Genomic DNA, 16,249 nt, shown 5'->3' with positions numbered 1-16,249 from the left:
CTTACATAGGCCTGAAGTTATCTGCGCCATTGTCTATTGGAGGCAACATCATCTTCGTGTGCACAGAGGCTGACATGGACATCGACTTCTGATGTCGCAGCCGAACACTGGAGAAGGATGTAGTACAAACTGAAGCAGGGCTAGCTGCGTAAGCGAACATTTCTGTCAGGCTGTGAGGGGGTTTGGGTTCAGGCAGAGGCAGAAAGAAGAGCATGATGGACCAACAACAAACTACTGCATAGAAAAAAGCAAATTTTTCCTTCTATTAACCAATCTGTGAAAAAACATGAACTCTAATGGCCCTCTTCTATGTAAAAAACAGTAACTGTCCTATGCTCCTCTTAAATCACATCCTTATTATACAGAGCACTTGACATCTCTATTAAGTAATAGTTCTTACCAGTAGCATTAGTTAGTAGTGACACCCTCCCACTCTGCAGTGAAATAATCTGTTTCCAGAAATTATCCACGTTTACAGAAATCCATGCAAGCTGGACAAACGTTCAAATCTTGACCTACGTCTAATATCTGAGGGAACTTCATGGACAAAAGAGAAACAGTGTCATGACATTTAACAAGTCCAGAGAGGTCCAAACAAAAAAGCTACTATTAATCAGCCTGTACCAATAGGAAGAAATGAATAATGCTTGGTGTTCTCTGAAAGAAAAGGTGTGACTACTAGAGAGCACCTCATATCGCCTGGCTATGAGCCGCAAAGTACTTCAAGTAACCATCCAGGATTTGAATGAAAGACTACAGTGCTGGCCGGTAATCTGTCAGCCGTACAACATGTTGAAATACAAATATTTAATCTTCCTTTGGGCCATAACATTCTTTTCAGCCTTCATATTATCTCGTAATGAAGGGAATAGGAGAAATCTGAGAGGCATATTATATACTGGACCTTTAGGGCTACAGTACCATATATCATATAGCTTAAATTTGCTTTTGGAGTAAGTCAATTTAATTCCAATATGATGTTGGAGGTCAAGAAATCAGTAATTGTCAGTGACAGTTTCATGACACTGCATGTTCATTTCCAAGTAACTTCATTGCTATATATACACTGATATTCATGCCTTGTTATCTCATTCTGGGATGCCTGGCTTTGGAGAGGAGAACACTAAGTTCAGCTGCAAGTGTGATAACCCATTTCTTGAGCTTAGCTCTCAAAGGACTACTGGAAAATACCTTAGAATTCAGACATCAGAACTCTAGCTAAAACAGCCAAATTTACCCTGTTTTGTTGATTCTGGAAAAGTTAAAACACAAGAGGAACTTCACCTGAGTCATGCATACATCTCTTCACACTGCTGAATCCTGCAAGATGCTGACTACAGTCTGCTAAAACCAACCTTGCAAAACAGTCCAGCTTTTACATTATACCAGGACATTAAGAAACTCTGAGCAAATGAACATTCATCTCAAAAATAATACACAAAATTGAAGTAATCCCCAAATACGTGGTCACTGAGCACTCAAGCATTTCACAGTTCTAGCCACTTTCTTCCTAGTCTGTTGTAAACAACAAAGGAGAAAGATTCTAGCTTTGCAACACAGGACTCAAGTTTTACTTAGCCTCATACACTTTTAGTCATCTGCCTCCAAAGATGTGGTAACTAAAGGTATCAATAAGGTACCAGAGCACATACTAAATCATGAGAGTTCTTCATCTGAAGCTATGTCAGAAATCAACTTCCCTGGATCACCAGCCTGGGAACATAGAAATAGCATGCTAAAATTCATCAGTGAGTGCCAAGGCTTATTAAAATCTGAGGCTGTTGTAAATCATTTGTGTTACAAGTGATTTAAAGCAATTGCCTATCATTATGAAGAGTGTTTCATGAGTCCCCAAGTGCATTAATTAATGCTTAGGCTTTGGAGGAGAGCCAGAGTCATCTCCATCAGAATGCCTGTGTCAGCCACACAATGTGTGGAAGTAGGGATGTGAGATTTGAAAACTCTTTTCTATTAGCATGTCATGGGATCTTCAAGACTGCTTTCTTGAACATCAAATCCACTGACTATTGATTCTTGAAAGCTTCCACGCTTTCAAAAGCAGTGCCTTATCAGAATTCAGCATATTAAGATAAAAACACAACAGCTAACACTTTATTATTTCCTCTACATAAAGAATAGAGACTTTAAATCTGTGCATCTTGCCTTTTAAAGCAAGTCTCCAAGTTTTCACTGGGTCACAGTCAGTATCTGACTGGCTAAAGAAAATCCAAAATCCAATCTGTAACAAATCATTTAAAGTAACTACTCCTGCCTTTACTCCATGAACAGACATTTCAGAAGCACAGAAAGGATATTTTTGTTTTTAACAAAGCCATGGATTTTTACTAAGCTTACATTCAACTTCAGATCTTGCTTCAGAGGAAAAAACAATATTACAAGTTTCTAAAGTTACTTTTTGCCAAGTTGGTAGAACAATAATATTAGAGATATTACAAAAACACACCTGAAGAAAGGCAGAATTCATTCTGAAGAGCCAGTCTCATCAATAACCATGCTTGTTTAACCTGCATTAAAGGTCTGCATTTCATGCAATCAGCCAAGCCTTTGCCCAGTTACAGCAACACAATATCAGATTTAGTTCTGTAAATCTCCACAAAAACTCAGAAACTGTGTCAAAATTAAGGTGCAGTTTAACACTGAAGATTTCAGACAATGAGAAGTCTCTAGTTCTAAAACAATTAGCAGTTCATTCTCATTCTCTTATCTTGTTTAACCCTATATAGAGTCAAGAAGGTAGTAAGCAAAAATACATGATAAAACCTGTAATGACTTTTTTCCCAACAGTCAAAACATAAATGCTCAGACACACAAAAGCGATCCAAGGTAAAGTTTGCAGGAGAAGCAAATGAAGTTTTTAAACCACATACTGTATTGACAGCAAAAGGTAAGTTACATAAGGGCGACCAACTATGGAAATAAAATAGAATTAAAATAGAGGTCAAATACACAATGTCAGCTCTGAACTTAAAACCATTACATGACAAATTAGAAAGACAGCTTGCTGAAATAGTCAAGGCTGGGGAGAGAAAGCAACTCCAATAGACAACTCCTTAACAATATGAAGTCACTCTTAAATTAAGAGGATATCTGAGTTTCAAGCATTCCTGGTAAATAATAACTCATAAGAATCATAATAAGGAATTTTTTGACAAAATATAGTAAAGATATCTGTTTAAAGATGAAAAAAAGTGTTATTAACAAACCAAGAAATCAAGTAATCAAATCTAATCAAAGCTATCCTGGAGAGAAAGATATATTTTCAAAGTGAGTTGGGAAAGAAAAAAGCTATTATCATTTCAAATGAAATGAAGGATGGTGAACTTCAATCTAAACAAACTTGGTAATGTTGACAAGGACTAACAGATGAGACAGACACACTAAGAGACAGTACCAAATAGCTGTGCTGTACTTCACAAGACAGTTAACTGTAGGCCCAGCTGGCCAGCTAGACTTTTGGCTCTCTTCAAACTTACACTTGACATTTTCCCTTAATCACTTTCAATTTGCAGAAAGCTAGGAGGAAGAGACGGGGTCAAAGTCATGTTCTTTACCCTAGGCTACACGGGTCAAACACGGGATGGACAGATTTTCCATTCAATGTCACAACTTCACCACTCTTCCTAATATGTGAAAAAAATATGCGAAACGGAAAGGGAGAAATTCTGTGCAAAACTTGCAAATCTTTCACCAACTTCAACATGAGCTAGAAGAAAAAAAAAAGGGGGTTTTCTTCCTGTATTTTATTGTGTATCCTAAAACTAGAAAGCAGTAGGGAAAACTGGTAAGAGTAGTGGAGAAGGCATACGCTTCTCCAAGCTTAAGCATTTTTGTTGATTACTAGCAATCTCAATGCTCTTCTGGCAACAATCAACTACTAAATTGTTACCACCTTTCAAGACTAGCAAAATTCTGTGAAGCATAGTTGGCTGGAACTTAAAACACTTCTGCCAGCCAGGATATTTGGTAGTACTCTTCACAGGTGTTACTCTACAGTTTATGTTCACAGATACTTATTTTCTGCAAGTCTCCACAGTCGCTGGAACACAGGAAGTGGTGGCACAAGATGTGGCTGTGGTGCTAACACAAGAGTTAGGTGACTCCAATTCCACTGCCCATTCCAGTTAGGCTTCCTGTAAAGTAATAGTAAACCTGTCCTTTCTCTGACTGTTTTCAGAGCATGGAGGTGTTGGTGCTTCCCTTTTTGAAGATGAATTCTGTAAATACTGAGAAGCAATTAGACTACAAGGATATCGGTACTAAACATTATCAGTCCAAGACAACGGCCTGCCACTGTTTTCATCTTTGCTTAGAGATAGCTGATTATCTTCCTGAAATTTTACAGAAGATATTCCAAATAATCTCACCTACGAGTACAGTTTAGAATGAAATATAAAAACAGAATGGTCCAAGGGATATATATTTTGTAGTTTGCGAGTAAATAAGCCTCTTCTGCAAGCTGTTGCTATTTGACCACAGGAGTTAACCACCAATTCAAGATGAAAGCTGTACAAATATGAAATCTATTTAACCAGACATTACAATCTTCACATTCTGTATATAAAATACACTATAAGTATTATGCATAAGGAAAAAAAAATACTTACACAGGTGTTTCACAACCAAAGACCTGTACTCACCTTTCTTTAAGAATTACACTACAGTATTACTGGTTTTTAAATTAGGCATTACATTTTTGGGGGGAAATGTGAAGACAAGGGACGTACACCATAGGAAGACATTTCATATACCTGTTCTCCTTGCCATTTTGTATCACTGAATGCCTATCAGCAGTGGTTCTTTCACTACAAACATATGTGTTGCGCCGTGTCATTGCTCCAGGGGCAGTATTATTCTACAATTAAAAAACACAGGCTTGTTACTCCCCACAAAAAGGCTTTTCTGGGATTTAGGCAACATATACTTGAAAGTTGTTTTATGTAATACTACTTCTACGCAGTTATAGCACAGTAATTCAATAAGTTAACTAGTTAATATACAAACATATCCAAGTATTTTTAAAGAATAAAGCAATAAAAAACAGTTGTATTTCACGTTGATGGCTCAAAAATAATATATAGTTTAAAATACAAGTGTTCTGAAATACAAATTTTCAGCGTGTATATAATTCATCTACTGGAGAGCATACTGCATTATAGCCTATTTTTGAGATACTTTACCACTTGTAGCACGTGCAATTTCCCTTTAAGTTAAAAGACATACCCTTAGACAAGATAGGAAAAGCAAAGACTTAAAAAACAGGTGTGGTAAAATTCAGTGGGAAGGTAAACATGGACTTTCAAATATTAAAATACTATACAACACTAGACAAGTTTTGAAAAACAGGGAAGAGTAAGTCAAATTAAAGAGACAAATTGCAGAGAATTTTAGTAAGACATTCTAAGAAATATACATAAAAATGCAAGCATAATACATTGAGGACAAGAGAACCAGGGGAACTTAAGCTACAGACCTTACTTTAGAGGGGAGAAAAGAAATAGAATTACTTTGCCTCTGTCTTTACAGAGAAAGAGGGTGGAGATATGCCCAAGTTGGCGGTCAATTTTCCAGGAACGACTGAGAAGCTAGGTAATTCACAGATAACAGAATTATAAAACGTTAGATGCAATTACTTTAGGAAAAGCATGGTGGTCCAGAAAACATGCACCCCAGGTTGTAGAGGAAGTGTAAGCTGGCAAGCTTTATAGTGTTTCCCCACCCCAAGAACAGAACATAACACAAACTGCATACAGTTGGAAAATGGAAAAAAACCTTTAAAATTTTTCTTTAAAGAAAAGGATCACGGGGTAAAGCAGGAAGCAAAATACACTATTAACTTTAAATATCACTGCTGGGGAATATCTTGGAGGCTAGCTCAAGGGAATGACTGGTCAGCACCTGGATAAGCACATGTTGAGTAAGGATGGCCACCAAGAGTCAGGCAGGGGACTTCATGCTCAACTAACCTTTTGGAGTTCTTTGAAGAATTACAGCTATGATAGGACTTTTAAAATAGCATTAAGAAAACACATCATGAACTGGTCACAGTAGAGCATCACGGGAAGAAAGGTGAAAAAAACTAAGGAAAAGGTAGTTCAAGCACAAAAGGAGAGCAGCCAAACCTTTTTTGTTTCCAAACCTGAAATAAAACTGTTAGGTAGAATATTCTCAATAACAAGCAAGTGACCCTCCAGCGCCCTCTACACAAGCGGCTTTCGCTGCTTTAAGGCAAAAATATTGGCTCATATAGTCAGTGAGTCTCAAATAGCACAGTTCCTGAGTAGCAGATTCAACAATGAAGTCATCTTGTCTGTTTAAAAGACAAGTAACTTGTTATACATCTCTGTGTGAACATACTAATAAAAATGGAGGAGCGAACCATGCAATCACCTGGCACTGAAATGTACTAAGAAGATAGAGTATTTTAGATGAGCAGAAAGAACTAGTAGGTAAGTCATCAAACGTATGCAGTTGTCTCCTGGGTTCTGAAGTATACTTCACCAGGTATTCCTTAGGGATAGGCACATGCCAATCAGCAGAAGTCCTCCTCCTACTGCTGGTTCTTTCCTGTTGTTATTCCTTACGCGTCCCACATCCATGGATTACTTTGTTTCATAAAATATTGATTCTTAAACTTTGTACAGTTATGAATGAGAGAAGAAACTCTCCCCATCTTCACTAAACTGGCTAGCAAGTGAAGGCTGTGCATCTAACAAAGTTCTGTTTATATGTTCACGAGGAGACATGCTGTGCAAGTCACTGCGTGTGGTCCACACAAAACAACAGTACATTCAATTATTGCACGTTAATATTTGCATATTGTTGTTTCTGCATTCCTGAAGATATTAAAGAAAGCAGCTAGAATAGCTGATGTTTTCTGGTGGGAATTGTGCACAATAATGGATAGCTTCCTTATGTCTACCTGCTCCCTTAGAACATTAAATGCTTGGTTTCCTTGAGAGGGCATCACTGTACATTTCAATGTCACATGGTGTTGCACATGTGGAAAGTCACAAAAATCATCTGTACTGAACCAAACCTTAAAGAAATGCATTTTGAAGTCTCAGAGTGGGCATTTTAAGTTTTGATTTTCATAACTGAAATTAGAGGAATCTAAAAAAGCACTCAGATTACCAGGGTCCTGATAGGAAACCTAAGCATTTTGAGCTTTCACATTTCAGTTTCAGCAAGAATGCAGTCCTGGTATGGGTGCCAGTACCCTTTTTGGTGTACAGCCTTTCATGATTTGATTTAGGGAGCTCTTCAGCTATGATTTTTTTGTTCAGCTAGTCTGTATATTACTGTTCTCTGGACATAACTAAGTTGCACAGGTGCATGGTACAGGACAACTGAAATTGGTGTCAACAGCGTCACACTGATGGAATGATGAGACAGAATTGAGCTAAGTTCATCCTCATGGAATTGGGCGCCTTCTTTTCAGGTGATGCAAAGTACATTTTGAGACTTCTGAACATATACACAAGGTCCCATTCACAGTGTAAAGGATGCATTTGTGGTACAGAGTCCTCCTCTCTTCACGTGGTAAGTTTTGTGCCCACTGTTTAGATGGGTAATTTTCACATTAGGAGACAGCAAGGCGAGGACTGATGAAAAATTTTCAAAGAATCAGCTTCTGACTAACAACAATGAACCGATCTGTTTTGGTGGGTTTTTTTGTTTTGTTTTTGTTTTTTTTTGGTCCTAAATGATTTTCCAAACATGCCATCCATTCTCTCCTTCCACTTTTCTAAAAGCTATACCAAGGGTTCTGGGGCAGCCTTAAGAGGAAAAACCCAAAGCTGTGACTAATAAACAAGGAATTATTAGCTGCTGCTAACTACGCATCCGCTGTAGCAGGTCTTTGTTATTAATTTGGTATTTCCCTGAGCCTGAAGCTTACTGATGCACACTTCCTCAATCTGTAGAACTATTCAGTTTGCAAGAGTTCCCATGTTTTTTCAACATTAGAAGTAGAGCTTGGAGTCCTAACTCCAATACCAGACTTGGTTATTTGCTCTATGAGAGTAACTCTTCCTTAAGTGCATGCTTGTAAGCTTTGTTATTAAATGAGAAGCACACAACTGGCTAAAGGTCTTAACAATTCAAAACAGCACACAAGTCTCCAGTGAAGACCAGTTCTACTACTTTTGCTATATCTGTGAAAGCAGTAATTATTTTTAAAGACAGTATTTTTCCGTCTGTTCAGTAATTTTCTCATCATATTACTGATTTTAGGACTTAAATGCTCAGTGAGAACATAAACTCTTTCCACCTCGGATTTTTTTTTTTCCTACTTCAAGACAATATGGTAGCTCTAACATCCTTTTCACTCATCTCTCCCTGCTTCTTTTAGATGTGTATCAATACTACAAGAAATAATCAGTTCCTGGAACTGTGAAAAAGTCAGTGCTCCTCTCTATCCTCAACAGCCAGAAGGCAAAAGACTGAGCTCAAGCAAGAAAAAAGTAAAAAAAAAGAATTTCGCACAGTCTGACACAAAGCACTATAAATACAGAGACAATTTTAAATACTGTCTGACATCACAAGTTGGGTTACATGTTCGTTTTGTACCACTGCTCATAAAAGATCAGAGTTACACACTGAATCAGAAGAGATAACATCCTATTGCTGTGAGCTCATTTTGCTGCCACTGCAGTAGTATGAAATTGGAAATAAAACTACTGGAATAAATCTCCAGGATTTGTGAGTGGTGCAGCAGAGCAGATCCAAATACTGAAGATGCCAGATGTAAAATATATAAATAAAACATATACACTAAATGTTACAGAGCTCAAGAATTGTTATATGAAAAGAGATTTCCAATTCTGCCTCATAGCGAGGCACTAGAGTATACAAGTTAAAGGCAAAGTCAACAAAGAGTTTTCCAAAAGATTTTTCCTTTTTTACTGTCTATTGCTTGACCTGGTAAATTCTTGCATCTTTGGTTTTCTTGCTGTTTTAGGGGATGGAGGGAAGCCCACATGGTCAAAGGCAGACACTGTGCTTTTAAGCACACGTTGAAATAGACCTCTGAACACTTTTTACAGCTGCATCTACCTGAGAATCCCGCTATACATAACTATGACTTGGAACAGCCTGTTTGGGAACAAAGATGACCCAGCTCCTTCAATATAAGAAACTATAAAATATGGAAATACAAACCAATTTCATTCTCTGTACAAGAGGCCACAGAAGAATAGCTGGGGATATCAGAAGTAATATATTTCATACTAAGTCTCAGGAAATGGCCTTAAATGTTTTGCCTTCCCTTTTCAGTAACAGCTGTTAGTGCTACTTACTAATACCTACTAACTACTTCAGGAATACTAACAGACAACTTAAACAACAGACGGATGCAGGGAAGAAAAAACCAAGAGTATAAGATATCTACATTTACTCCAGATGAAAAGTAAAACCAACATCACTGACAAATTGCTACTTTAGTACTTCTCCCTCTCAAAAACATTTTGTAGTTTTGATAAATAAGTGCTTCTACTTACACTAGGGACAGCCGAACTTTTCTTACGTTCAGGAATATCAGCCTTATTTGGATTGCTGGCATTTCCAAGCATTGGACTGGCTGGTGCAATTCCTCTTCCTGCAACAGCACTACTGCTAGATTTTCTTGATGGAATTCCTTCCTCTTTGAGGTCACTGTCTGTAGTACTAGTTTGGCTTCTTTTGGGATATGCCACTACTGGGGGGATGGATGGTCCAGCTTAAAAAGCAAACAAAAGAAACAGAAAAACAATTTTCCTTCTCAGAGGTACAGTTGCTATTTTTCCCTACAATGGAAATGCATTCACACTCATGAAAATGGAAATCATGAACACTGAAAATCAGAGATGCAAAAAGGTCATTCTTTAATTATTAAAATATGCATGTTTTAGAAGAGAGTAAAATATTGAGAAAGCAATAAACTCTTACTTTTTAAACACTTGTGTCTTCACATTTGCTTTTTCCTCTCTGGAGGGGAATATGAAGCAAGCTTCATCCCCCCCCCCTTTTTTTTTAAATAAATAAATCTGGCAAATTTGACATTCAAATTACCTCTAGTAAGGCCTTCCCTTGTATAACAATTCAAAGATATATGTAGCACTCTTCTGTTCAGCTCACTAAAGACAGGGAAGGTCATAACAAACAATTATTTGAACTTATTAGGTGAAGTCAGTACTACTTGATTTCAGTGTAAGACTGACCCTAATGGAGTCGTGGTGTTTAAGTATTGACACTGGTTTAGCTTGGAAGGAAAAAAACCCACACCCTGAAGAGTCACTGGACAATTAACTGACTCATTCAAATCAGAGGAGACCCTTCATTAGCATAAACCCAACATGCACTGTACAAGCTAGTGCCTGATAAAAATGGATTTTTGAGATATGTACCCGGAGATGCAACCCCATGCTGCCAGCAGTACTAATGGCCTGCAGGCTCTGTTCAGCCTGAAGAGCCAAGAAACCACTTCAGTTTGCCACTAACCTCCCAGGTATGCCAGGAGCAACTGGGAAGTATAGAAAGATGTGCTGGCACATCTGAGAGTTTGTCTGACTCACTGGATATTAGAAATTTAATTCTTACAGCACAATCAAGTGATACTATCCGCAGAAACCAAGAAATATTGGCAAATTGATGTTCCTACGAGTTTTCAACACAAGCTGACCAACTAGTGTCAAAAGAAGACAAAAGGTGAATAGACATACAACCGTACAGGGGAGGAATGCTATACTTTTCATTAAAAAGAGGGCTGTAAAATTCGCTTCAATTTGTGTAACAGGACTCCTGGAATGGTCAGGAAGGAAATGCTAGGGAAAATACAAGGCAGAAAAAAAGAATTAAGTTGGTGTATTCAACATTCCTCTAGAAGCTGCTTTGGAAGGCTTTATAACAAAAAAAACTATGAAAATGTTAGTTATTCAGTAAATTATTTTTATCACTGTACAATGAACATACATACGTCCTCCTTATCTTTGGGGCATGGAGACAAATTCAGAAACCAAACATCTGGCAGTCATCATATTTGCAACACTGCAAATGAGAATTGCTCACCATGATCACTGTAGCGCCGCTGTTTCTGGCTGGAAGATATGCTTCTCTGAACTTTGTGATGAGGAGATTGTCCAGTGCTATTATTAAGATCACTACTTGGCCGAACCTTAGCAAGTGAAAGATTGCTGCTGGAGCTTGAATCACTTGCATCCAACTGCAATGTAAATGAAAATATTAAAACCACAGATTCAGACAAAACAGATGTCCACCAGAATGCCTCTAGTATGCCAGAAATTTCATGGCAGCAAGAAGCTGCTTAGAAGCATTGCTTAGAAGCTACAATGCCTAACTATGCCAGTCACAGCAACTCTTAAGTTCTTGTGCAACTGCCTTAGGTGAAGCTCAGCAGAATTTGAAGCCTCTGAAAGAACACAGAAAATCCATCTCTATACTTCCAATATTCTCCCTCCCCTCAGTTCTTTAAGATTTGAACAAGAGAGGATACACTTTTTTAGCAGAAGCCACCAGACTAACTCCTCCAGCAGAGGAACTGAGAGCAGTTTACTGATGCCTCACTCTCTCAGCATCATATGGGAAAGTACTCTGCAATGTAAAAACATTTTGAGGCTGACAGGTCCCATTCCTCAGTTCTCTTAAAATATTTACAGCGAGCACATTCACACTTGAGCTCTTAGACTAGTCAGGACAGTAACTGGCACACAGTCCTCAAGAGGAATAACTGCTGACCAAGCAGGATAGTTCTTTGTATCCTGCAGACAAGAGTTTACCGAATCAGATCATGCTGAGATCACATACATCATAATTCGGACAGTTCAATTGACACTGATGATTAGAAAAAAATTATTTAAAGTGTACTAGACTAGCATGCAGGAATGCAATGCCTATAGTTAGTGATTTAATTTTTGCTTCTAACTTTTCTATTTACACTGATACACTTGTTTCTTTGCATTTGGAAGAGTGATCCTTACCTCTGATGATTTCCTTCCTAGCAATAAGTACGTAGCCGTGATTTCATCATACTTCATTTTACTAAGGGATTCTTGAATTTCTTCTTGAGAATAACCCATTCCTACCATAATATCTAAAAACAAATACACGTTGTAAGCAACAACCACTTTGATGGTTACACTGGTTGAATGTTCAAGTTCAAGAGGAAGAAAGAAATATTTATAGAATGAAACAAAACAGTTAACTATGAGAGCAGAAAAGCCTAATGAAACATCAAATTAAAAGATTAGTTACTTCGTCCAAATGGGAAAGAAATATAGCGTGGTGTAGAAAAACACATCATAAGAAATAGAATCATATTCTGAAAAATACTCAATTACCTATTCTTTTCTGGTCCGAGATGTCTAGTTCTGGTTCAACAAAAGGTTTAAGTTCATCCTCCTCATGCCCTGCATTGATCCACCTGTCCTTCATAATTTGCTATAAAGAAAGGTTTTTGTTACTACAATATACTTACTAGCAAAGAAAGTGAGCTGTTGAAAGAATGATTCCCCCATCTATCAAATACTAATGCTTGTTCTCATTTTTCTTTTTCAGAATAGGCCCCAGTACATATTCAGTTTTGCTTTGCTCCAGTGACAGGAACCAACTGTGCACATCAAGGTGAACTACTGCCCAACAGTAGTACTCTAGCACACAGCTCAAAAGTGAAAGCCCAGCAAACAGACAAGGAGCACCTGGTCACCTCTGACAAGTCACATTTGACTACAGAAGTCTATGGAAGCCAGTATTATTTTAGTCTCTCGTCTCCACAATGGCACAAAATGTAAGCAGAAGGCAACCACACCATAACCTGGTAGTGAATGCTTCCACATCACTTTTATTAAGTTTTGGTTGATCATCCATTAGCGCAGGAAGCCAAATGCTAGCTATCAGGAAAAATTTGTATGATGTGTGCAGTGTAACATTTCATTCATTTTGGAAATAGCAGTGGAGTTAGTTGTCTTGTAATCCCTGCAAATGAAACTTTTAAAAAAAAAAAAGAGTCATGCCTTCTACCGAATTCCCCTGGAATCCACTCCAAATAAACTATTCACGAACAGCATGACAATAAGTTATTGACCAGCTCAAAAATAAAGCCTGCAAAATATAATGACTAGCTTACTAAGACAATTATTTTTGCCATTACCTCTAGAGTGCCTCTTTTTGTTGGGTTTAGCACCAGGAAACGTTTGAGGAGGTTTTCACAGTCTGTGGACATGTAGAAAGGAATCCTGTATTTTCCCCTTAGTACTCTTTCTCTAAGTTCCTTGGTAAGAGAAGAAGAGAGAGTAAGCAGTGCATAACTAAATCATCAGGAAACATGCCCCCTGTAGGCCAGCACTTCCTGCACAAAGCTCACCTTTAAGTTCTGTCCATCAAAAGGAAGAGATCCACTCACAAGGGTATAAAGAATAACACCTAAACTCCAAACATCTACTTCAGGTCCATCATATTTTTTCCCTTGAAAAAGTTCTGGAGCAGCATACGGTGGGCTGCCACAAAAGGTGTCCAGTTTATTTCCAACTGTAAACTCATTGCTGAAACCAAAGTCAGCTATTTTAATGTTCATATCTGCATCTAGCAATAGATTTTCAGCCTGAAAGAGAAAGAAAGGTTTGTAAAATGAACTTAAAATACTAGATTTAAAAGGCTACTGCCCATTTTAACTCATTCTTAAAATGCAAAAAGCTGGAACATCTATTAACATTCCCTTCCTTACAAGCCCTTTTGATATACTTCTGACTATTGTTCATATATTCTGTTTTAAAACAGTCTGTACAATGGCTTCAGTCTATGGCAGCTGTTATGATAACTGAAAACTGTGCTATTACCATCTGTTTTCTCCACAGAAGTACCGTAACTAACTTTTTTAATCTATGAAGATTAAAAAAAAGAGTACTCTCACTACTCCTTATTCACATGGCATTCCTGCAGAAGTTTGATAGTACACACAGCCTTTAAATATTTTTCAAGTTTGGACTGGTGCATTTTGTTGTGCTTTGAAATTAGAAAGCTTTGATATATTTAACATGTTATGTAGCAATATTTTAATACAAAATGCACAGTTTCAAGAAGGGATAGGTCAAGGCAGTATGGTTTTAAAGAGGGGAGATTTAGATTAGATGTTAGGAGAACATTTTTTACTCGGGATGGTGAGGCACAGGAACAGGCTGCCCAGAGAAACTGTGTGTGCCCCATCCCAAGGTCTGGTTGAATGGGGCCCTGGGCAGCCTGAGCTGGTGGGGGGCAACCAGCCCATGGCAGGGGGTTGGAGCAGAGTGGTCTTCAAGGTCCCTTCCAACCTAAATCATGCTGTGATTCTATAATATACCATTTTGTGCCAAGCTACCAAAAAAAAAAAAAAAAATATCATTTTTCAGTTTTGTCATCACAATTGATAATTCATTCTGTTCAAGATCAAAACTTGTCACACCCCTATCAAACTAGGTTTTCAGGGTGATATTTTGTTTGTTTGCTTGCTTTTTGTTTGTCTTTTAAGACCTCTCAGCTAATGTTGACCTGTATCAGATTTAAATCTGACCAGAGTGTAAAAAGCTATCTTTCAGAAGCCATTACATTTCAGTATTGAGAAGCATAACAAATCCTTTTCCTTTTACTGGAAATAGTTCTATATACTGTAAACATTTACCAAAATCTGCTATAATGCAAGCAAAAAGAACACCACACCCCAAAGAACAGTATATGCTGCATTTTACAGGCACAGTGAAGATTACACTCCCAGCTACAGAAACCAATAGTCACAGACACACACACTTTTCCCCACTCACCTTGAGATCTCTATGAACAATATGCTTTTGATGGCAGTACTGCACTGCAGATACTATCTGGATAGAAAACAAGCCCAATTATATAAGTGGTATCTCAAAGAAACAGCGTTTTAATCAAGAAGTTCAACATTTACTACTAATGTGGACAGGTACTTATCAATTCAGAGCTATATACACAACTACTACAACATGTTTACAGGAAAGCTGCTAAATAACAGGTTATTTAGGTGTTATTTGTTATTTAATCTATTTGGTTTCTACTACATTTGAAGAGGATTTTGTTTTCTCCTGTATGACTAATTATAGAACAGTAGAAGCAATGTCTTACAGAAAGGTTACTGAAGTATTTCCATTCCAATACCGTATACAGCTATACAAGCTTTCCCTCTAGACTGAAGTTTTCCAGCCCCCATCCAAGGGTGATTTTTCATGCCATAGCATGGAGAGGAAAGGCTAAGAAATGGCACAGCTACTGGAGAAATTACTGGGAGAAAGCTTGTCTGGTTAAACTTCAGTTATGCACTGAGACATGACCATGTATCTGACAAGAGCTGCGTATGCTGTATTTTGTATTCTGTATAACAGCAGCAAACAATGGAAAAACTATATGCCTCTCAAGTGTAACAGAATAATTTCTTCCATAATAATTTCCAAATATCCTTAGTTTTTCCTGCTTTATGTAACTAGCTATATAAGCTACTTACACAGCTGTCCTAGTGTCCTAGTATATTGCTTTAGAGCTACAAGCACAGAACTTCACATGTAGAGAAAAGCTGGATAAGGTCACACTGTTACATGATCACAAATGCTGTCAAACTACATTGCATGTGTGTTCAGAATTGAGGCAGATATAACAACTTCTTAAAATATGTTAATTACATGTAGAAATAATTTACTGTAATAACTACGCTTAAATAAATGCATTTCCATTCTGCGCTGAAGATTAAAATTTCCAGTACAGAAAGACGAGATGACATTAATGCTACCGAAAGTAACTCATTACAAAAGTAACCCAGCTTAGCGTAACCATCCTCCTGCATCTGTAAGAATCAAAGTTGCTCTCTCAGTATTTAGAATAGATGAAAGTAAGGTTCTTGGCAGCTCAAAGAAGTGTCCTACCGGCCATTTTGCATTTGAAACTTCAGCAATATTGTCTTAATTTTTGTGCCCCTGCATTACTGAATCGTGCATATGGGCAAAATGCCATCTCAGAAGCCAAGTATACAATGAAAAGTTGAAATCCTTCTGTTTCCTACACTTCCATTCTGCTTTTGTTCCTGATTCCCTCTTTCAGACTCCCAGTTCAGCTTCTTCCAGCCACTAAAACAGATGAGTTCTCCCATGCCACCACTTGTACCACCCATGAAGTTCTCCTTCCTCTCCTCCCCACTATCATTCCCTCGCACCACTCACAGCTCCCCTTTCCCAGGTGCTCCCAAGCCTGC

The 16,249-nt window shown here is 37.8% G+C and overlaps 1 protein-coding gene across 8 annotated transcripts in view; it reads right to left on the bottom strand.

The window, feature by feature from the left end:
- Nucleotides 1–16,249, bottom strand: part of MARK3 (microtubule affinity regulating kinase 3) — a 61,457-nt gene that overhangs the window by 12,656 nt on the left and 32,552 nt on the right. For 4 of the 8 annotated variants that reach the window (XM_021402144.1, XM_021402141.1, XM_021402142.1 and 1 more), the window contains exons 7-14: nt 14,805–14,861; nt 13,376–13,612; nt 13,163–13,282; nt 12,354–12,453; nt 11,994–12,106; nt 11,065–11,218; nt 9,519–9,736; nt 4,770–4,873 (exon numbers count right to left, since the gene is read on the bottom strand). In XM_021402144.1, the coding sequence (XP_021257819.1) occupies nt 4,770–4,873; nt 9,519–9,736; nt 11,065–11,218; nt 11,994–12,106; nt 12,354–12,453; nt 13,163–13,282; nt 13,376–13,612; nt 14,805–14,861 (1,103 nt within the window). Of the gene's footprint in view, nt 1–5; nt 171–400; nt 538–4,769; nt 4,874–9,518; nt 9,737–11,064; nt 11,219–11,993; nt 12,107–12,353; nt 12,454–13,162; nt 13,283–13,375; nt 13,613–14,804; nt 14,862–16,249 lie in introns of all 8 variants that reach the window. The other 4 variants (XM_021402138.1, XM_021402139.1, XM_021402140.1 and 1 more) reach the window with 2 other exon arrangements.

This window comes from Numida meleagris, chromosome 6, assembly GCF_002078875.1.
Source record: "Numida meleagris isolate 19003 breed g44 Domestic line chromosome 6, NumMel1.0, whole genome shotgun sequence".
Classification (NCBI taxonomy): domain Eukaryota; kingdom Metazoa; phylum Chordata; class Aves; order Galliformes; family Numididae; genus Numida; species Numida meleagris.
Note: the sequence above shows the minus strand (reverse complement) of the source record. Positions and strands in the feature narration are given on the sequence as shown.